Source organism: Molothrus ater, chromosome 5, assembly GCF_012460135.2.
Source record: "Molothrus ater isolate BHLD 08-10-18 breed brown headed cowbird chromosome 5, BPBGC_Mater_1.1, whole genome shotgun sequence".
Lineage (NCBI taxonomy): Eukaryota > Metazoa > Chordata > Aves > Passeriformes > Icteridae > Molothrus > Molothrus ater.
Genome location: NC_050482.2, coordinates 35,567,422 through 35,590,884, shown reverse-complemented (window position 1 = coordinate 35,590,884; position 23,463 = coordinate 35,567,422). Strand labels below are relative to the sequence as shown.

At 39.8% G+C, this 23,463-nt stretch overlaps 1 protein-coding gene across 1 annotated transcript; it reads left to right on the top strand.

Moving 5' to 3' along the window:
- The first annotated feature begins 5,797 nt into the window (after nt 1-5,797).
- TSPAN8 (tetraspanin 8) lies at nt 5,798-22,626 on the top strand. The gene is made up of 8 exons (XM_036401735.1): nt 5,798-5,857; nt 11,166-11,225; nt 13,793-13,915; nt 14,558-14,632; nt 14,719-14,826; nt 16,508-16,651; nt 19,950-20,033; nt 22,573-22,626. The coding sequence occupies exons 1-8, from the start codon at nt 5,798-5,800 to the stop codon at nt 22,624-22,626; spliced, it is 708 nt and encodes a 235-aa protein (XP_036257628.1).
- Nucleotides 22,627-23,463: the final 837 nt, after the last annotated feature.

Genomic DNA, 23,463 nt, shown 5'->3' with positions numbered 1-23,463 from the left:
AGAGAAATATGTGGATTAGGTATGTGAGTTTATTCATACTTAAGGACTTTAATAATAGCCAAGTATCACTCAAAGTTTAAAGATATGTATTTCAGAGAGTTTTCAGATGAAAGGCTCAGAAGAAAACCAGTGGTGTATGGGAAGAGAAGGCTGTGCCCTTTGGGAGGCAGAGTGGATCACAAGCTGCTTGAGGTTTGTTTTCTGGAAAAGTTGTTACTTTAGGGGAAGTGAGAGTGTTTGAGACACCAGACCTTGCTAAAACAGGAACATATGGGTGGTGTTGGCACCAGGCCATGGAGAGCCTGGGTAGGAGTTTAGCACAGAGCTGGATGGGGATTTTCTGGTGAAACTTTTGTCAGAATAGGAACTTTTTGTGAAGACTTATCCCCATTTAAACTCTCTCACTGGGGACAAGCTGTACATGGCTCATGTGAAAAGTGTGGTCAGAGGGAAGGTATGACAAACCTCTGACCAGCACCCTTAGGGCCAACAAACTCACCTGGTCCACAGAAATGCCCATGCCCTCTGAGGGCCTCTTTTGGTAAGAGGGATATTACTTTCTCTCAGCCTCTGAAGAGAGGACAGCATCAGGATAACCCAGCTATACATTTTCTAGCCCAGAGCAGAGGCTAACAAGGCAGACAATAGGATCTGCCTGCTCCTGTGTGCATGGACATGTTCTGGAAATCCAAGTTTGTATTGATGATCAGGCCCCTGCCTCTCGTGAGCTGGGCTGTTCAGCAACTCAGTTTGGGCTTTATCTTTTAAATAAACAGTTTGTGTATCTCTTGGCTGGAGTGCAGATGATCATAGCCATCATGAAAGAAATGTTTACATTGCTAATGGTGACAAGCACCTTTTATTTAAAAATGAAAGTAAAAGCCCTAACAGGCAAGAAATCTGCTCCCAGTGGCCCACTAACAGGAGCCCATTCACTCTTGGCACACTAACAGGAGCCCATTCACTCTTGTAGCCCACAGGAAACAGAGAGGCTTCAGATCCTGTTCTGAGACACAACTCTGCTTATCATTGTACAGTTCAGGGTGTGGTAGAGGAAAAAGGAAGGAAGGAAGGCAGCAGCATTATCTGGCAGAGAGAGGTCACACAGATATCTTTCTGGGTGGATTTTAGCTTGTTCTGAGCTGTAACAGGGGTGGGGCTGGAGTCAAAGAACTGCTGAGCTGTAATCAGTCAGTGCCTCTGAAAGAACAGGCTTGCAGCTTTGGGCTACACCCCTTTCTATGGCAGCTTTGGGTCAGGGCATATCCATCTCATGGCAAAACTTCTGCACACATGCCCACAGCGCAACATAGCTGAGACCAGATCCTCATTTCCTGTTGTCTTTTTCCCCTACTTTTGACATTGCTTTAACAGAACAAAGAAGTTCTATAACTGAAAGACACGTGCTCATCCTTTAGAGCAGTTTAAGAGCAAAAAGTGTCTGCAGTGGAATAGAGATGCTGTCCCCTTGAGAGAACTCCAGTGTGAAATCCATCTCATAAGTCTTCAGATTCATGGATTCACTTTTTGGTCAGTGGCAAGAAACAGGCACAGTTCACCTGTCCTGTTTTTATGCCTACTTTAGGATAAGATTAATCCCTCCTTAGCAATATCCACTCCTTGGAAGAAGCTGCGAAGGCACACTAGACAGCTGATGCAGCCACCCATATGCATGTGTAACACTGGTTGAAAGCACTTCTACATCTTTTCATGTGATCAGCTGCAGTATCAGCCTTGCGCTCAATTGTTACTATCTAAACCCTGTGAGGTATGGAAGTTTCCAAAAAGTTTATGCACTCATAAATTACAAATCAGCTACACAAAATAATGAAAATGGATTAAGATGCATGCTTAAATGCAATAGTACTATCATCTTTCTTCTACTTTTTATTCAGCCTTTGGAGTTCTGGGTATATTTTTGTCATTTTTTCCACTCTCATCCTTCAACTCAAGGCTTAAATCAAAGGATAGTTTAAAATGAGGGCAGGGAGTCTTGTAGTTGTTTGACTGTGGGATTTGAGTATAAACTCAGCTGTCATGGCAGGGCCACATATCAAAAATAAGATCAGTTAGGAAATTGTAGTATTTTTCTAAGAATCAGACATAATAATATTCTTCAGTTTTACAATTGAATTATTACAGGTTTTTACAATATTGCAATAAGATGTAATTGCTAAGGTTGTAACTCGAGTTGTAGTAAACTAAGTACAAGCTGAGTCAGACTGTGTTGCAAGTACAGTCAAGGGCAAGAACAGATACTAAAATTTTGCACTGTTTTAAAGGTGTGTGTCCCACTGTTTGCACTGCAAACATGCCTTTGTTAGGCAGCACACCCCATTTAGGTGACTGCAGAAATGCTGACAGGGCTAATGCCACTCAACATTTGCTTCACCTGGCATTATGGGTAAACAATTTACTGTGAAAGCATGAGAAAGTGCTTATAATTTGCACTTAATAAGTTTAATTAGGAAATGCAGAAACTTGTATTGAGACCTCAGAGCAACAAGAGAGTTTGCAAGAGGTCAAGTATCCCTTTGGCTGAAAGACAAATGCAGTGACAGCCTGAAATCCATCTCTGCACATCTTATATAAGTGGAATCTACTGATTCAGCTGATCCTGAGATCTACTGATCCCTTTGAAGCTTCAGCCCCCACTCTGAATATGGTTCTTACCCATCTTCTCTGTTGTGCATTTATCACTGAAATGGGCAAAATCCTTTTTATTCTCCACTATTCACACCCCACCATTCAAGGACTTCACTGTTACCCAGGACAAATCAATTTTTCAAGTCTGAACCTGAATGTGTGACTAGTTGTGCAGTGAATCATCTGATATGGGGCTTTGGTCACAGACTGAGCTTGTGGAGGCACCTCACAAGAGAAAAGAGAGGTTGTAAAACAAGATGAAAAAGACTCAGAGTGAGGAAGGCTCAGAGGTGAAGGAAGATAAAAACTGTAAAATCAACTCTAGCTGCTTGGGATGTTTTAAAGGGGGGATGCTTTACTCTGGGTTCATTACAGAAATACTGGTTTATTCTTTTTTTGGCTAAAATATGTCTCTCCAGTATTTTGTGTGAGCATGTTGTCAGAGCTCCCCTGCTGTGGTGGGAGCTGTCTGTGTTGCATCAGAGGCTCTCACCCTGTGCTGCACTCAGGTTCTGCACTAATCTGTAGAGGAGCAGTAACTAAACGGATTTTTCACAAATTCTTTGCTGAGAAAAGCTTTTGAGTAGTTTGTGGCTTAGGCTTTGTTATTGGTAGGGTATAGCTGATTATCTAAACAGTTAGTGGAGGGGTAGTGGAAGCAATTTCATATGCAGATAAATAGCAGCAAAATTTCTCATGCCATTCCTGTGATTTATAAACCTCTGCAATTATCTGCATGACCTTCGTACTTGTAGGTGCAACTAAGAATGTAATCTGTTCCATAATTGCAGCCTTTCCCTTCTCCAAGGCATAAAAACCACTGTGTAGCCAGGAAATAAGAATTAGGCAAACATATGGAAGATTTAAGCTGAAAATCTGTCACTTATTGGAAACTGCTTGTTTGTTTCTAAATTTAGATTGCATATTTTTGCTTTAGTTACTATTAAATATAGATATGAAGCATGTAGGAATTGTAGCAAAGTCGGATACTGAGTTTCTGTTCAGCAGCTGTAATTTAGCATGTTGTAAGCTGGGATCTTACCAGAACTTGCTTGTGGTTATGTTCAATAAGCTTATTAAAAAAAACCCAAAACCCCCTAAAAATCCCAAAAACCTCAACCCGCGCCAAGAAACCTCCCCAAAACTCACCAAGACCAAAACCAAGGAAACAGCAGAAGTTCTGGGCATGTCAAAGGTCCTTGCACACTGTCCTGTTTTGAAGAGCCAGCGTGAATGCTCATGCTTGCCTCCTATCTTATTATTTCCTCAGCACATTTTCCCTCAGCCATCTCTGACTGAATGCCTGAGCTAAGTATCTCATGGACAGCAGTGCTATGGCTCAAGCCTTCCCTAATCAGTGTCTACTCTGTGTGAACATTTACAGCAGGGTCATTTTCGGTACATTGTGCAATTTCCAAACTCCACTATAATAAACTTACTTTTCTGCAATTGTATGGTCTGATTGCAGACTTATCTTTTCAAATCCTGTATCATCTGTAATTCCCTTACTACCCTTCATGGTCCTTTTCATACATTTTTATATGACTGTTTAAATGTTTCTCATGATTCATCTGTGGCTATGGCACTCCTCCATAAAGACACCCACATTTCTCAATTTACTTCTTTGTGGAGCATGTTAGATGGAAACCATACCACACAGTTGTTTCTCCCAATCCTTACAAGATCTGTATTTCATGAGCGCAATTACTTTTAGGAGTATTCTCAGATTTAGGGTGAATATTTGAAATAAGGTAGTCAGACAATTGATATCCTAGAGTTATAACAAAGACTATTATCCCAGAAAGGAGCACAGGAAGTCAGAGGCAGGTATAGATACACTACTGAAAATGGGAAAGCTAGTTAAGAGAGCAGCTGGAGGGAATTATTTTAAATGTAGAGTACTGGTGGGGTTTTTTTGTGGATCCTACAAAAGCCAGATTCTAATTTACATCTTTTTGTCACCATCTATAAGTGTGTTATATACTAACACTTCCCATATTTTTCAAATATAGAGACCGGAACTGAGAAACAGGAATTGACATTGAAGACTGAAAACTGGGTTTGGGCCATGTGGACTTCATAAATCAGTTCAGATCAGTGTTCCCTTAATCTCTCACACTGTGTTCACCCTCAAAATTAAGGCTTCTTTTTTTTTTAATGACAAACTCAGAGAAACCTGTGTCTGACCTCATTTCTACAAGCACTGCTGTATGGGGCTTCTTCAGAGAATAGGCTCATAGGAAAAAAACCCAGCTTTTGTCTGTGTCCCTCCAACTAAGAATCCTGAGGCAAAAAAATACCTCTTTTTTGCCTCAGGATTCTTAGTTGGAGGGACACAGAAGAAAACAAACAAGACAAAGCCCAAACTCAATGGAATAGGCTTTCTGCCTTGCTTTCTGGAATGAGTCTAGCTCCTGTTGCTGAGAGGGATCCTGCACCTAGTGCCAGAACTAGGGTTGCTGTGCTGGGGTTCAAAATGCTTCTGGAAACCTGCACAGTGTTACTTTTGTGCACCACAATGCTCAGGTTCCTGAAGTCCTGATTTGCTGGGGAAGAGGAAAAGGATCTGAAGCAGATACTCAGAGGGAGAAAATGTTGGCAGATTCCTTATCCCTCCTCTCTTGGGATAAAGCAGACTCATCCTTTCACGCTGGTTGAACATCTGAAGTGGAAGTGTGAACACAACAGAATGAATGCTGACAGTAAACATTAGTCAGTGAAAGAGTAAACCCTGCAACGTGAAGGATTGAGAAATGCAATTATTTCAACTTCCTCTTAAAAGCAGGTCTGTAAAAATTTTTCTGCTCACCTCTCAAAACTAACTTCTGCTTCATTATTTACTTTTGAGGTGTAGGACAAGTCATAGGATTATTAAAGAGAAGTACAAATCACAAGACGCAGTAAGAACCTGGAGACTTGGTGGTAACAACTGGTAGTGTTCCCTAATGCTTGGTTAATATTTACATGTGATAAAGCAACTATTTAAGCAATTGTGGATGACTTGGTCTTAACATTTGCTTTCAGGAGCAGAGCACAGTGTATTTGACATGCTTTGAGAGGTTTTCTGAAGACACAAGAACAACTTTTATCGAGGTCAAACTCTTAGGAAAGCGTCTTTTGCAGCACTCGTTTTTGTCTCAGCTTGTTGAAAATGGCGGGTGTAAGCAAATGCATGAAGTACTCCATGTTCATCTTCAACTTTTTCTTTTGGGTAAGTTTGTGTTTAAACTGTTATTAATGATGTAGGAAATGTGTTCCCCATTATCTGAATGCTGCAGTTAGAGAAATTGTAAAGAAAATAGAGCATAAGTGGAACCAGAGTATGATTCTAAATCAGGGAGAGGAGAATATATTTAACTTTTGCCCTTCCTTTTGTCTTTTTCCATCTAAACACCTTTCCCTCTGCATTTAAAAGTAGACAAGCTACTCCCTGTTCATCTTGTGCCCCTCATGTCGAGGGACATCACTCATCTCAGTCAGAAGATAACAGACTCTGCAATAACATTGCACAGTTGTTTTCCTTTTATTTCTGTTTGCATGCAAGATCCTGAAAATGCAGTTGCAATAGAAAATACGGGAAATTTACTTGAATTTTTAGCCTCCTAATTGATAAATGGTTTTCATAGCCTTCTTTGTGGTTCTTTGCTTTACATTTAGTGCATAATTAGTTTCTGATGGTGGGCAGTAAATGTTTCTAAGAATGTATGTGCTGGCAGTACTGCCACAGCTGTACCAAGGCTGATACAGCACAGCACAGCAGGCAGGTTTCTGGGTGTTATTTAAACCGCATTTGTCTACTTACCACATCTCAGCTGGGTTGCAAGAATTTCAGGTCTTGAAAGCTCTGAGTTAAAGAACACTTCTCTCATGGTTCAGCCTTACTGTCAGATTTCCTGACAGAGCTTTGTCAGGTTCACCGGGGTTCACTGAAACCAGAAGTAGAACTCCTATCCATATTATGGGCTTTGCCTCTAGGGATTTTTTTCAAGTGAAAAGGTGATACCATTCAAAAGGGACCACAAACAGTAGCCTTGGAAAATTTGTGGCTAGCCCAAATTCTTTGATTACTTATGGACCTCACAAAGAAATTCCTGACAGAGCAGTGATGGTTTGGACTGTCTCCCTCAGTTCCTTCCTTCAGTTTAATGAAGGCAGATTGAAGATTTTTGACATTTGTGTTGAAGTTTTTATGCAACAGTATTTACAGGAATCTGTAAGTTTCTGAATTTGACTTCCTGTTCCTCAGGAAGTTTTTTCCTGGTTTTGTGGTTTGACCCCCACCAGCAACCAAGTACCACACAGACACTCACTCACTCCCCCACCAGCAGGATTGGAGAGAGAATTGAAGGCATAAAAGCTGGAAAATTCGTGAGTTGACATATAGACAGTTTAATAGGGAAAGAAAAAGCCATTCATGTAAACAAAACAAAACAAATAGTTAATTTCCTGCTTCACATGGGCAGGCAGGTGTTCAGCTACCTCCATGGGGGCAGGTCCTCATTATGTGAAGTGTTTACTTGTGAACACAAATGCCATCACTCCAAATGTCCTTCCTTCTTCTTTCTGCCAGCTTTATCTACTGAGCATGATGTCAAATGGTCTGGAACATCCCTTTGGTCAGCTGGGGTCACCTATCCTGGCTGTGTCTCCTCCCAACCTCCCATGCACCTGCAGTCTCCTCACCAGAGTAGCAGTATGAAAGGAGGAAGAAAACTTGATGTAAGCCCTGCTCAGCAATAGCAAAAACTTCTCTATATTATCAACCCTGTGTTCATCACAAATCCAAAACACAGCCCTATATCAGCCACTGTGAAGAAAATTACCCCAGCCAAAACCAGCACACCTGTTCACATTTATCTGTGTTTACTGTGAGCTAAAACATGGACAAATGTCTTAGACTAGCATTAGGAAAGCTCCAAAATACTTCTGGAATGAACATTGGACTGGTGTCCTATGCCTCCAGTGACAGTATGGATTTCCTAGGGAGAAAAAAGGGGTGGGATCCTGGGGGAGTCATGAAACAAACATGTGTGAAACAAACTTCCTCCTATTTTTATACCAAAGTTGAAAAACCCATACTGTATTCTAAGGAAGAAAATGCTGAGAGCATTCACTGTGCATATGCCTGCTTTGATGGAACAGAGAAGGATAGGAATGCAGCTATAGTTAATTATTTTTAGACAAATGTTTAGTTTAGCATGATCAAGATAGGGAAGAACAGTATGGCCTGACAGAAATACAATGAAACGGAACTTTTTGGTTCACATTCCTGTCTCTAATTCATGGAAATCACTAAACTGCAACAGTAAGGTTGAGGGAACAGAGATGACTTAACAGCCACTCATCCCACAGCTGCTCTCTCTAGTACTAAGACAGTTGAGAAGTGGAAAATTACTGATACTGGAGAATGAAGGTGACTTTAACCTAAATAGATAAGAACGACTCTTGTGTATTTACCTGGTGTTCTTATTTTACACCCTTTGCAATCTCTCAGGGAGTGTCCTCTCTTAAAAGACTCAGGAATGAGCTTTCTAGGCTTCTGATGACGTTTTCTAAGCAGGTCATGCAGCATCACACTAAGTGTGTAAGCCCTGGAATAGTCTAAGATAGCTCTGGAAATTGACTATGGATGGCTTCACTACACGATGCGTGTCCCCTGGGACATCTACATGCCCATGAGCCCCATGCTGGATTCCAGCACACAAATAGAGCTTTTCATCTTCCCAGTTAGGTGAAGAACAGCAGACTGATTTTTGAAGATCTGTGCTTTGGAACTGGGTGCCTATATGGACTGTTAGAAACTAGATGGAGTTTCTAACAGTCCTTAAATTAATCCTTGTCAGTTTTGTGCATTAAACCTAACACATGTCAGATTTTTCTTCTTTCCTTTCTTTGGAGTTTGCAGGATATCCAGTCTCACCTGTTGTCCGCATTGCGCCAACTCCTGCTCCTCCACGTCATGCAAAATTGGAGGATTAGCTATTTTTTTCACTGAATACTGACGTCTGACGCTTGTTTGAAGCAATGTGGTTGGTGATAGAGATCTTTTATCAGCTGTTAATACCAGACTTGCAGCCCCATCTACAAAGTGGCCCCTTCCCTGAACCTTAATGTGAACATCTCAGTCCCTGAAGTAGCAAGACAAGCTTAGCAGGTTTGCTGAGCCAGAGGCCACATTCTCTGTAGGACCTGCCTAGAATTGTCATTTCAGGTGTCTCAAGGAAATATGCCAGTCAAATATGTTCTTTAACAGAAGCAACCTTCTGTGGTTGTAAAAGTTCCTCCTGATATACTTGAACTTACTGTTTGACAAGGGTGTGCCAGTGGAGGAAATTCCCCACAAGTTTGGTATTTGTGTGTATGAGAATTGCAGAGTCTTAATATACTGTTGGTTCAGCACTATGTCAGGCTCATCTGAGGTAGTATTGATTTAACCAACTGAGCTGTACTTCTTTCTCAGACCAAATTTGAAGCTTGAGAAGGACCAACCAAATGTGAGGGACAACAGTACTCTTGCTGTTCAATTTATGAGACTGAGATAAGATCACTGATTCTTTATCAAGGATTGTGGCAAAAATAAGATAGCCATCTAATTTTGGGAAAATGGGGGAAGACATTTTTAAAGAAGCTAATTTTATTCCATCAGAAAACACTAGCAGTTCATTAAAAATGAAATTTCCTGGAATGAAAGTTTATTTAATTGAAACTTTATTTTAAGAATACTTTAAGATGGAGTATTGCAACAAACTTGACATGTTCAACTTGGACTCTTTCGGAACAGACCATTTTTATTTGCTATTTCAAAAGTTTTCTTTATGTGTTTTTGTACACTTTGCATATTATGAAAATAACTAGAAACAAACCCTTAAGATTTTACTGAAATGGAGCATTTTTTTATCAACCTAAACCAACTCTATTTTAAAAATTAAAATATGTACACATCTTACTAATGTTTTGATTTATAAACAGTGTTTCTATTTTTACATTAAGAAAATATTGTAGCATTCCCATTTGATTGATGTGTTCCTGTACATTTAGCTAAATTTGCTTCTACTACTCTGCTGTATTTTAATGGGAGGTCCTATGTAACAAAAAAAATCTCTTTGGATTTGTAGCAATAGATGCTTCAGTGGAAACTTTCACATTAGTAAGCCCATGTTATGTAGTGAATAGCCACATCACTCACACAGTGCTGCTGAACAAGACTGAAATGTACAGTCATATGTTATACCATCAGTTTCTAGGCAAATTCAGCAGGATTCAAAAGTTTTCAGTGGGAAGTTCTAGTTCAATTTGATAGCATGTTATAGCAGTCATTTATTGTACAACTTTATTTTTCATGTTTAAAATGTACTTATAGGAGCTTTACTTAGAGCAGGAAAATGTGTGGTACTCATGTCTGAGTGCTGGCCCTATTCCGTATTCAATGATCTGCTGAGGTCATTAATGTCTTTGATACTGAATATTATATGAAAACTGCTGTGGGGAAAGTTTTTTTAAAGAAAAAATATCTAAACCATGTAAAAAAACTATTTTAATTTCAATAGTCCCAGTCTTCAAGGGAAATTCATAACAACATTTCAGGGCCATTTATGACTTGAGTATTAGTGGCACATGGAGATAATTATAAATCTGACTAGTCCCTGGTCCTCAGTGAGGTCTCTCTCTTACCAGTCATCCCAGCAGGCACAATCCTCACACCTGAGTAGCCTCTTGGTTACCTATGTCCAACAGTTAATAAAGAGAAATTCTGTGTGGTATTCATCAACAAGGTTAGGAATAGAGTGACTGGCACACAGGTGAACAGTACCTCAATGATCGATGAAATAGGAGCACAACCAGAAATGAAGGAATGTGTCTGGACCTGTGATTCATCTTCCCTGACTCCAGCATCTTAAGGAAAGTCATGCTGGTCAAACATTCACATGTACAAGCTCAAGTTGTACTTGTCTGTTTTCTGTAAAATTATAATGGGAACATATACTGAGACCTGTTCTAAGGATCGGAGATGGCCTGATATTGCTGCATTTGAAACAGCAAAAAGAATTCATTTAGAACTTTTCCTGTTAGGTTTACCAAAGAGAATGTCTCCAGATATGTGTCCTGAATAAGGCTAGAAACAGCAGATAGGCAAACATCCCTTATCAAATCTCATGTTTCCATTATTCTAGAAACAACATTCTTTACAGACATGCTTTATAGATACAATAGCAATTTATATTTCTCTCTCATCTGACAGAATTTCTGTGTGCTTCCCAAACACATGTATAAATCATCATGTAAATGCTTAGTCCTCTGGGGTGGAAACATCAGGGATTTGGTGCATACCTGAAGATTTAACTACACTTACGAATTTTCCTGGAAATGAATCAATATTCTCTGCTCCAGCAATTCATGTTTCTTTTGCTTTGCCAAACAAGTGATTTCAGAAGTTTGGACAGCATATGGTGCAATTTGGATACTCAATGTTAGTAAAAAAGTTGCTGACCTTTCTAACATGTCTTTATTTTCTCCCACAGGTGTGTGGTTGCATTATTTTGGGATTCTCTATATGGATACGTGTTAGCAGTGCTCAGCAGGTAAATGCATGCAGTCATACCAGCACCATGTGAAATGTGGAAACTACTGCATATACTTTAATTTCCCATATTCATTTCCACAAATTTTCTATGTTTTTGTTGAGGTGGTTTGTGTGGGTGAAGAAGAATGCATTTTATGACGTTAAGATGAAACATCATGGTGCAGGTAGTCAGACAAAGCAGTCGATGCAAGCAGAGATATGTGACTATGAGAAGTAGCTGCCAATGTTGTTAATGTAGTTTCATGCAGATGCACACAGATTTCTGTTTGAAAATGTGTCTCTCACCTCTAGTGAAAAATAATTATGCTTTTGTTAATGATTTTGGTGTTAGAATAATGTGGAGATATGCAGCTCATAGTCTTTTCCATGTTTTTCCCTATTAGAATAGTATAGTCATATCTATTCCTAGGGTTACTCTTTATGTTTGTGGGGAATATTTTTATCTTTCTCACTATGTTCAATAACACAATTCTCATTTCCCCAGTAACTGAAACTTTGAAAGGGAAAACGGAGTTTTCTGTTCAATTTTCAATAGCTCTTTAAAAACACCTTATCCTTTTCTCCTCATATTTACATATAAAGAGCTTTAAACGCCCAAGAATCTAGGATTACAATGTCCTAAAACTCCTCCTGGAGGGTAGAAAAAAGACCCTGAGTTGCCCTCATGGATTTTTTGTATGGGTTATTAAATTACTTCAGATATTATGACTTTTATTTTCTGCAAAGCAAGGTAAAATACAGTTTTGAGGAGCAGCTCTCAATCCTGCAGACATGCAGCAGAGGTTGGTCCTGTTGTTTCAAAGACCCCGTGGTCCTGTGGACCCTTTTGCCCAGTGAGAACTATTGGCACTGACTCTAAGGTTTAAGCAGTATATTCTTTCAAATAAATTTGGGACATAGAAATGCAAATTAATTTGAAAGCTTAATTTGCATTTCTTCTATTTCTAAAAAAGACTTCTTGGCCAGAGAAGTGAAAAACAACCAGGTGTCACACAGAAGCATATTTTTTTTCAGCTTTCAGATTGAGCCTTTAGTATAGATTACATTCCAATTCTTCAGATAACTCCCCTGTTGCTCTAGCACAGTCTGTCAGTTAAGAAAACAACTTTTAAACCAGTATTTTCCCACCTGGAAATAAAAATATGGTGAAGGTAAAAGATAGCTTTGTACATTCCCTGCCATTTGGCTGATGGCACTTTACCCTTAGCCAGTCCCAGATGTCTCATGTCTGGCAGAGCATGGGTGCAAGAGAATTTGGTTCAAGATGACACCGTGTCATTGGGTAAACAGGTCATGGTGGAGAGCTCTGCCATCCTCTTCTCTGGAAGGGGAAGAATCACAACTTTCACTCCTCAATCAACATTTTACTAAAAGCTAAAACTGCCATACTTGACACTCGACAGTCTCTGATATGATGGCTCAAATGATGCAATGGAGCTTGGAAAACCAAAATCACTACCAAATCTTAGTTTTTAAGAGCATTCCTATTCAGAATTCATATTTAAATGTATGTCAAGTTGCTTTCCTGAAGCAACACTTAGTACTCTCCAAAAACCTATGAATTAAGAGTGGGGACCAAAATTGAAAGGATTTTCTCACATTTTACCTGCAGGCATGCAAAGTTCCCATTCAAAACCAATGTATGTTTCGCCTCAGTAATAACTGAGCAGACCATAAGGATTTGGCTGTAAAATGAATAGAGCTTTCTAAGAATAAATAACAGCAGGTTCAGTCCAACTTGGAAAGGGAAAGAACAACATATCCTTCAAATTATACTTGTCTATATACCTTTGCAATTTCCATCAGAAGATAAATGTGACAACTTCCAGACATTTTTGCTAATCTTGGCACCAGTATCACTGGAAAATATTCTTTGAACATTTTTCTCTCTTTAGGCCTTTGGCCTTAGTCACTCCTGTGGGAACTGAATAATTTGATATTTAATAATATTGAGGTATATGAATTGTTTAGTTGAATGCCCCACACATTAAAATAAAGTTCTCATGTCTGAAGGTAATATTAGAGATCAAGCCTGGGAGAAAAAAAAAAAGGAAAAAAATCTGCCTTGGAAAATACATCTAACTATTTCTCAAATATATGCAGCATCACTCTGAGAAGTGTTCTCTCAGGAACAGTCATAGAGTATGTTCCTGGTTTCCTAACGACAAACAGAGATTTTTTTCTTTAACATTGGGTTAATGTAGGAGAGGTTTTGAGGTAATCAAGTCTCCTACTTCCAGTAAAAAGCAAAGATTCATTGACTGAAAACCAACTAAAAAGCCACTTTAAAGACAGAAGATCTATATTTATTCAATTACTCCGTAAAGTTGATTTTCATCTTGTGCAGAAACAAAGGTTGTGAAAAACCAGATATTATAAAGTTCTCCACCACAACATTTGTGAAGGGAGCACTAGAGCTTTGTTTATTTATGGGTCACAATTTCTCCATAGTTGCTACTCAGCATATTTATCAGTTACAAAATAATGATCTTGTTTTGCGGAATACAGATGCTTTTAGGAGGACCTTCTTGTAGCTGAAAGATTGTTTTTCCTCTCTTTTTCCAGGGGATAGACAGCAGCATGCTTGGAGGAGTTAATCTCCTGATAGCTGTAGGTGCCATCATCATGATCCTCGGGTTCCTCGGGTGCTGCGGTGCTGTCAAGGAGAGCCGGTGCATGCTGATGCTGGTAGGAAGGAAAAACATCTGTCTGCTTTTCAAAGGCCACAGCTACATATGATGGATGGAGTCTTTGCAAGTAGCATCAAATGAGGATGGGCATCTTTTAATTTAACCAAAAGCATGATTATAATCCTGTGTTTTCTTTGCTCACCTTGAGTTTGGGCCCCTTCTAAATTCTGTTGTGGTAAAAATTATGGTTGGTCTCATCAGCAAGAAAACAGGGTCCAGAGAGACTTGAGCATATTACTCACTAGCTTTTTTTCCATCCAGCCATCATCAAAGTTCCCTCCATCAGCTTTCACCCATTACCTATTCTACTTAATTTTCTAAATTCCCAGCCTTCTCTTTGCTGGTTCACCTAGAATGTCCTCCCTGTCCTCCTGCCCAACTCTCACCTACACACTGTTACCATGACACTGTTCTGGTGTGTGCCTTGTTTTGATTACCAGCTGTTTTGATCACTGGTACTCTGTCTTGAGCACCAGTTTTTCTTATCATCAAAGAAGAAATAGTTGGAGCATCTCTGACTGGAAAATCATTCTACCCACATGGTTATTCAAGCATATGAAAGATAAATACTAACTTAAAAGAAATTATATCACCTTGGTCAAAAGTGATACAGTTTTCTACCCCTTTTGTTTTTCCCCAGTTTTTTATTGCACTGCTTCTGATACTGATTCTTCAGGTGGCAGCAGGTGTTTTAGGAGCAGTGTACAAACCTCAGGTACAGTATTATTCTATATTTTCATTGATGTCTTCATATAGTTTTATTTCTTCTCAAAAAAAATAGTGATATATTTTAACTTGCAGGTTGAAGCAGCCTTTAACCTTACTCTGAACGAAGGTGTGAGTGCACTGCAAAGTACTACAGGAGAATATAAAGAGTATCAGGAAGAGTTCCAGAAGCTGGAGAAAATGGTAATTAAGCAGTAAAAAACCAATGGGGTCGTTGCTATCTGCCTCATCTTTGGTATCTGTCTCCACTTCATTTTATGACTACTCTGCTGCAGATTTGAATTTCGTTCCCTGGGGTGGGAAAGGGTATGACTTAAAGGCAAGTTGAAACACCACAGAAGGGACTTCTGTTCTCTTGATAGGACAGGGTCTTCCTTCATGATTTCTTTGTGCCATAGTGCTGCCTATAAGAGCAATGAAGCAAGGACACACCACATGCAAGTAAGACTGACAGTTAGGTAAACTCTTTTAGGAGAGCACTGCATGGCCCTTTCTTACAGCTTTCCCTTCTGAAGGAACATTGATCTTTCACCATATCCCAAATAAGAACTTTTCAGTACTTTTAAGAAGAGTTTACCCCAGGGATTAGGAAAACATCAGGAGTGTATTTAATTTGGAAGACCCTACTGCTATGAAGCCATTAAATGCTACGCTTTACTGTGTTAGAAGAAGGAAGAAAATAGGATGAGAAGTTTATTTTTTATTGTGTTTGCACTTGTCCTGGTGCCTCCATCCTGCAAGACCCCAGATGGTGGATGCTTAGTCAGAGCTTGCCCCTGGGTATCTCACAGAGAACACCCTGGAATCTCATTGACGACATTGACATCACACACCCTCCCCTCCCACAGGCACCTGGGTCTGTGCATTGACAGAATGCCTGCTGCTCTGTCTCTTTAGTCCCTAATGGGTGATTGCTTTTATGGATTGATATAAAGTTAATTTTTATGTTTTTAAAGACTGCTGTATGAAAGAAAACCAAACAAGGAACAATATTTAGGTGTCTTATGTTACTTCCACTTCTCCTTCCCCATTCCATCTCCAGCCTCGTCCTCTGCTTCTGAGGCAGCTTATTTCTTCTGATATAATAAGCCCTCTGGAGAGAGGAGCAAAATGAAAAATCCCCTAATTACTGCATTAATTTTTAAATGTAACAGGACTGCTGTATTATGTCCCACAGCCTTTGCTTTTATACAAAATTATGTGAACATTTCCAGCTGCTTTTTAATAGAGGGAGGACCTCAAACCCAAGTTTGCACCTCTGAGCTTTAGTGGTTTGAATACAGTGGAACATGAAGTGAAACTGCACCTGGTTTAGGTTTCACAAACCCCAAATGGAGCCCTGGTCTCCTCAGTCCATTTTCAATTTAAAGAGATAACCATCATTCAAAGAGGTTATTTTTATAGATTTCAGAGTTTTAAGTGCCTGAATTTTACATTTCCAGCCTGGCTTCTCAAGAGGTGAATATGGATGTTACTGGAGCTGGCAACTTACCTTCTGCAAGTACAACCTACGGAAGAAGGCTTGATTTTTAAAAAATAGTATACCCAGTGTTCTAGTTCCATTGTGGCACTGATAATTACTAGCTTTATAGTATGTTAATGTTTTTTGAGCATCTTATACTGAAAATCTGGTCTTTTTTCTCCTATCTCTTCTTAAAAAAAACCAAACAACTGTATGCACTTACATACATGGTGTAGAAATGTAAAGGGTATTTGAGACATATCAATTTGGGACAACTTCCATGTTGAAAAAGGTGAAATAAAATTTGTTTTTTGTTGTTCCTATCAGCTCCCTCAACTACTCTCTTTAAACTGAAAATCACATATTTTTTAACTCTTCTCCACATTTACTCCTTTCTTGCAGTACCAATGTTGTGGATTGAAGGATGGACCTAAAGACTGGGGACAAAATTTTGACAAACAAAAAGACATCTGTAAATGTGAAGTAGAGAAGCCATCATCATCAGACCTCTGCACCAACCATGGAGGCAGATACATTTATAAAAAAGTGAGAAAAATGTTCACTCCTCTTTCCAAAGAGCCAAGTTTTAACCCAAGGTTATCTCTGGTGACTGGCCTAGTCAGGAGTTCTGTATCTTTCTGAAAAGGCAAAGTTTTGCTTTCTCTTTCTTAGCCAGAATTACTCCCATGCCATCTGTTAAGAAATGACTGCTCATAACTCTGCTCCTTCCTCTTCTTGAGATCTCTCCAGTTTAGGCTCTTAGCAATCTGAATGGGCTGTTGATGAAAATTATTGACTTTGGGGCCAGGGTATGACCCTGGGTCAGAGCTGCACACCAGCTACCCTTTGGCTCTCATTCCTCTCTCTGAAGGCTATGCTCCCATCCAGCTCATTGTGCTAGTTGACATGTTGACTTTGAGACTTTCAAAATGCTAAGGTATATTGAAAATCAAACACTTTAAATGCAATACCCTTGGGGTTTTATAATTCTTTAATTAAAAAAACCCACACTCATTCTGCAGGATCTGATGGAAAGAAACCTTACATATTGTGAGATTCATGGCAGAATATTCAAAGAGTGATTTCTTACAACTACAGCCTTCTGAAAGTCTTAATTAATGTAATAAGGCAAAATATCTGGTGACAGGCAAAAAAGAAGTACAATTAGAAGAGTATCATCTTGTAGACAGTAGAGATCTCAAATAACAAATTTCATCGTTTGTTTGTCTCATTATAAGGAAATCTGGACTCTATGGATATGCAAAAAATATTTAAAAAGAAATGCAAAAAATAATTGAATAGCACAAAGTAATTGAAATTTTAGAACGCTGGTGGTGCAAATTTTGCCAGTATGCACCTAGCACCAAGCAGAATTTAGCAAATGTCCATTCTGGTTGTATAATTCTTTAATTGTACAGCTCCTTAATCAGGTCCTGCCTGAGCAGTAATTTCCTCCCCATGCAGTCCCACAGAAGCAAATACTATTTTAAAGCAATGAAACAATCTGGTTAAGTAGAGGATACCAGAACCCAATCTGGAAATAAGATGTATAGAAAGAGGGTGTTTTGGCCACACTTTAATGTCTTTTTGGCCTCAGGCAAGCCCTCAAAGGACACATGAGAAGCCATCTGTGAAATTACTGCAGGTGCAAGATATTGCTCATATGAACACACAGATTTCATGGTGATGTGAGATGCTAGTTGAGACATCCAACTCTTCTGATATGGGAAAAAATATTTGAAATCCAGTGCAGTTATGAGTCAGCTTAACAGAGAGATTTTTAGAAGAACTAGAAGGAGAAGACCCATGTGTTTATTGTGAGAGAGGATATATGGTGAAAAAATACAGCTATATCTGGGGGGGAAGACAGTTGTAGTCTTGTAACAGTAATGTAATTTGGATGTATTTAAGCTGTACTTGGCTTTCCCTCCTGTTTGCAGAAGGAAGATTGTCAGTGCCTAGAGAAGATGTAGTCACTGTAAGAACAGACATATGCAAATATTGAAAAGGAATGTAGCTCTGCACAGAACTTCAGCTGTAGAATCATAGAATAGGCTGAGTCGGAAGGGACCCATCAGGATCACTGAGTCCAATTCCTGGCCCTGCACACGACAGCCCCAAGAATCACATCATGTTCATGAGAGCATTGTCCAAATGCTTCTTGAACTCTGTAGGGTTTGGTGCTGTGATCACTGCCCTGGGAGCCTGTTCCTATGCCCAGCCACACTCTGGGTGAAGAATCTTTTCCTGATATCCAAGCTAAGTCTCCCCTGACTCAGCTTCATGACATTTCCTTCGGTCCTTTCAGTGTTCATGAAAGTGGAGAGATCTGTACCTGCCCCTCTGCTTCCCCTCATGAGGGTGCTGAAGACCAAATGAGGTCTCCGCTAGTCTCCTTTTCTCCAGGTTGAATAGAGCAAGTGTCCTCAGCCACTCCTCATACGGCTTCCCCTAAAGGCCCTTCACATGGCCCTACTTTGGACAATCTCTAGCAGCTTTACAGCTTTCATATATTATGGTGCCCAAACCTGCCCCCAGCACTCAAGGTGAGGCTGCCCCAGTGCAGAGCAGAGCAGGACAATCCCCTCCCTTGCCCGGCTGTGATGCTGTGCCTGATGGACCCCAGGACAGGGTTGGCTCTCCTGGCTGCCAGGGCACTGTTGACTTACATTCAACTTGCTATGGACCAGGACCCCCAGGTCCCTTTTTGCAGGGCTGCTCTCCGAATCTTGTTTCCAAGTCAAACCCCAACATAACCAGGGTGGCAAAATCTGGCACCTGACCTTGTTAAACTTTATATGATTGGTGATTGCCCATCTCTCTGTTTTGCTCTCTCTCTAGGGCCTCTTTTCCCTCAAGGAAGTCAACAGCTCCTCCTAGTTTAGTGTTGCTGGCAAACTTCCTTAGTATTCCTTTGAGTCCGACATTCAAGTTGTTAAGGAACATGTTTAAGAGGATTGGACTGAGGATGGAGCCCTGCAGAATCCCACTACTAACCAGGCTCCAGATTGATGTTACCTCACTTACCATAACTCCTTGTGCCTGACCCACGAGCCAGATGCTCACCTATGGCATAACATGGCTGTATGCTGGACATTTTGTTCAGAAGGATACTGTGAGAGACAGCACCAAAATCTTTGCTGAAGTTCAAAAAGTTTACATCTATTGGCTTTCCAGGACCAGTTAGGTGGGCTACTCCATCATCGAAGGAGTCAAGTCCAACAGGCAGGACTTTACCCTCATGAAGTCATGCTGGTTACTCCCTTCCAGCCCTAGCCTAAGACCACCAAACATTAGACAAAATTAATTTTGAAGATAGGTTTTATAACCAAATATTTTTAGTTAATCCCAAGTCTAATAATAAACCTTGAAGTTTCAAATCCAAACATTGGTGGGAAACAAGCTTCCTCTCAGACCTGGTCACGGCTGGCTGCATTGACTCTTTCCTAGCAGCAAATGATTATCAAATGGAAGTAAGAACAAACACTTCTTTCCTTATTGACTGAAAATAAGGCAAACATTAGGCACTACAGCTGTATGTCTTCCTTTAAAATAGTAGCTTGTTATGGTCAGCTACTAAATCTTCATATTTGGGAAGGCAAAGACTTTCACAGAGCATAAAGTACACATAGCTGTGTGATTTGTGTTCATTAGCAACAAGCCAGAGTAAATTCAAATAGCCTTTTTTTAGCCCAGAGCTAAAGAGAAAGAGAGAGAGTTTGAGAGTTATTTTAGAAGATGCATTCCTATATATTCCTATATTTTCCTAGATATTCCTATTATTCCTATATCCTATAGGATAATATTGCTTACCTATAATTAATAATTTTGTTTTCTTTTTCAGTCCTGTGGAGAAGTGATTATGAAACAAGTTAAAGACAATCTGGTCATAGTTATGGGGATCGCCTTTGGACTGGCTGTTGTTGAGGTACCAGTGTACACTGTTAAAATACTTAGTAGCTGACAAGCAATATGTTCCACTTGGAAATACATTGGGAATGGGATTAAAACACATGGCTTGCTCAATTAATAGACTAGGGAAAACCACCTCTCACCTTAGCTATAACCTTACTGTTATTCATATAAACATATTTCATTAAAATATGTGGCTGCTAAGCTGCAGACTTCAGGTGAGATCAGACCACCCTGCTGCCTGTATAAGGGTATCACATGGAAGATTTTCTTCAAAAAAATTGCCAGTCCTGAAGCTGGGCTGTGTCTTGACACTGAGCCCTGTGTTCAGAGATGTGGGTGAATGAGGAGCACTAGAAGACATGAGGAAGAATAGACAGATTTTTCCTCCTCTTTCTCATCTTTTCTTGAGGAAAAAGTAATCTCCTAATAAAACTTAGCCCCTAGAGTACATATTTTTATCATTAAGAAGTTTCGGTACAAAATTATAATTTGGAGGCATTAAAACTTTAAGCATCAAGATGATACATGAATGTGCCTGAGTGCACACGTGTGATGCTCCATATATTCCTGTGTAAAAAAACCACAGAATATGTGAACTGTTTCTTTTTATTTCCTCACCATACACTGAAGAATAACATGCAAGATTTTCTCTGAAGAGAGGAAGAAGTACGGCTATCCAGTCAGCTAGTTGATTTTGATTTGAATAGAAGAAAATGATAAAGAAACAGGGGATTTCATCAGTCATTTTTTCAGTCTTTTTTTTTTCTTTTCACTCTTTCTCCTTGGTTTTCCTCCACCTTTGCTCTCCACCAGTGGATGTTTGAGGGAAAAACAGAAATGACAAAGATTGCTGTGGAAATTTCAGTCTGTTATTCAAAAATACTTCTTAACATCATTGGCAGAGGATTGCTCCTCATGACAGAAGAGTGGGCAAGAGCCCCAGTTCAAAACTGTGTTTCCAGGAAAATAGTAATAAGTGGGGAAGAATTATGCCGCTGCAGCACTGGAGGTGTACAGGCCACCAACTTCTTACTCAGCACAGGCTTTCTGGTATTTAGGAAGCTATATGTAGGCAGTCAGGTCTCTCACACATATTACTTTGAGGGAAAAATAGGTGAAATACACTGATATTAAATAGTCTTAAAATATAATTGAAGTGTAAAATTGCATCTGTATCCCTAAACAAATTATAAGCCACTTTGCTCTAGTTATTGCAGTTATGTGGGTTGTTGCCTTTAGTTCACTGGCCATCATTCTTTCCTGTTCTCCAGCTGGCATTTTCTGTGCTGGCTGCCTTTCCCAGTCATAAAAGGATTAGAAAACAACATGAATAAACAATATGAGACTCAGCAAAAATTGTCAGATAGCAATTTACACTTGATAAACATTTAGCCTTTCCATATTAACTCAAGCAATTGCAAATCAAAGGCCACTTGCTTGACCACCTCTCTGCTCTAGGAAATCCCAGATAAAAAGAGGTGCTCTTCTCCTCTCTGCCTGCCTCATCATGCCACTTGTTACTGCTTTCTGCTTGAGCTGTTACTGCTTTCAGCTCACCCTACTAGTGAAAGTTATATAGATAAGAAGGGCCCAGTTTCATTTGGGTGCAAGTGCAAATGTGGGCATAGTATGTCAAGGAAGCCTTGTCAGTTTATTCCAGGTGTGAGGCCATCCCTTTGTCTTAGCTGTACCTCTGTGCTACATATGCTCTTCTCTGTCTTTTCCTTAAGTAAATAAAGTATGTCAGTGTTTGTGGCTTCAAAGGTGTCAGCTGGGCGCTTTCCACTTTTGTGGAACACCTTCACAGACTGGTTAACTTTCAATTCAGAAGGAAGCTTTCTGATCTGAGCTCACCAGCTGTCTGCCACATGTCATGGGATTGTACCCAGTAATTCCCAATACAGATGGTGACTCTATTGAATTTTCTATTTCATGTAACAGCTTCTTCAGTGAACTCACTATTGTTTCTATCCCAAGTGCATTACTGATAAATATAAAATATTTGTTGCATGATCATTTGCAACTCAAAACAGTGAGGTAGGTTTATAGATACTTGTATACAGTATACACATGTATATATATACACTTGTATACATACACTTCACACATACGGTTACATAGAAGAGAATGACAGTGGAAGAGAGATTTCAAAGGGAGACAATCCTTTGAACACACAGTGAACATTCCTCTAACTTTATCAGAAAATACAATGCTCATTTTTTGTCCAATTTCTTGAACTTCCCTGTAATTGCTGCTCCATCACAGCTAACAACTGCATTTTGAACACACAGAGATACAGGGGTCCTCATGCACAGAGGCAAACCATCTTTTAAACAAATGAAACTTCTCCACTATATCTGCGGTCTTACCTGTGGTATATACTGACTTCATTAAATGTCTCTATTCTGTAAGAGGCACATTGGAAAAAATCTTCTGCACGGCAGATTTAGCCTGCATGTAAATCCAAGACATTTGCTAACAAAATATTCCCATTGTGTATCAGTTGATTTCCAGAATTGCCAAGTAATACCAGAAATATCTTTGTTTTCCAGATTCTTGGTTTGGTGTTTTCTATGACCCTCTACTGCCAGATCGGGGGCAAATGAAACTGTGAAAATGTCAGGATGATGTCACCAGTCCAATCAACATCTTTCTAGAAAGAGGGCTAGAAATTTGGCTAGCCACATTCAGATAAATATATGCATGTCCCAGGCAGCTGTTCTGATGAAAATGGCAGTTCTTGTGCTCATGGATGCTTAACAACTTACAAAATGACCTCTTTATATTTCATAAGACTTAATGATGTGAATATGATTTTTTATTTGCAATAAACATCTTTGTTTGTGTTTCTGAGGTGTTTATTTTGTCCAAAGACAGCAATTATGTCATGTTGAGAGTGAGTTCACCATGTGGTGTGCCCTTGTGAGTGTTAAACCACCCACAGCAGAGTCTCCATAAACAGCTGCAAACCATCATGCAACGGCTGATTGCTCCAGGGAACTCAGGTCCCTGGGAACCTCTGCTTGTGGAGTAGGGTGTTTTCATTAAGAGTTAGGGTTTTACCTGTGGAAAAGGGCAACTAACTTGGAACCAAATAGGAAAAGCCACGCTTCCTTTCAGGGAGGTTTAAATCAGTATCTTGGCAGCTGAAGTGGTTGCTCTCAGGCCCAAATGATGCTTAGGCTGCATAAATGAGCTCGATTTAGTGGCATGTGTTTTGCAAATAAACATCAATGGTGAAATCCAAGCCCATGTGGAGGCAAGGCATGGACAGAAGTCATGCAGGTAAGGCTTTGCCCAGAGCAGCTAAGGCAAGTGGGTGGACAAACACAGCAGCAGCCATAGAAAGCCTGCCTGCCTTTGGACTGACCAGTGCATGTGAGTGTTTGGGCCCTGAGGTACTGACAGCCCTGATGATCCTTGCCCAGCCACCTCAGTTTCCC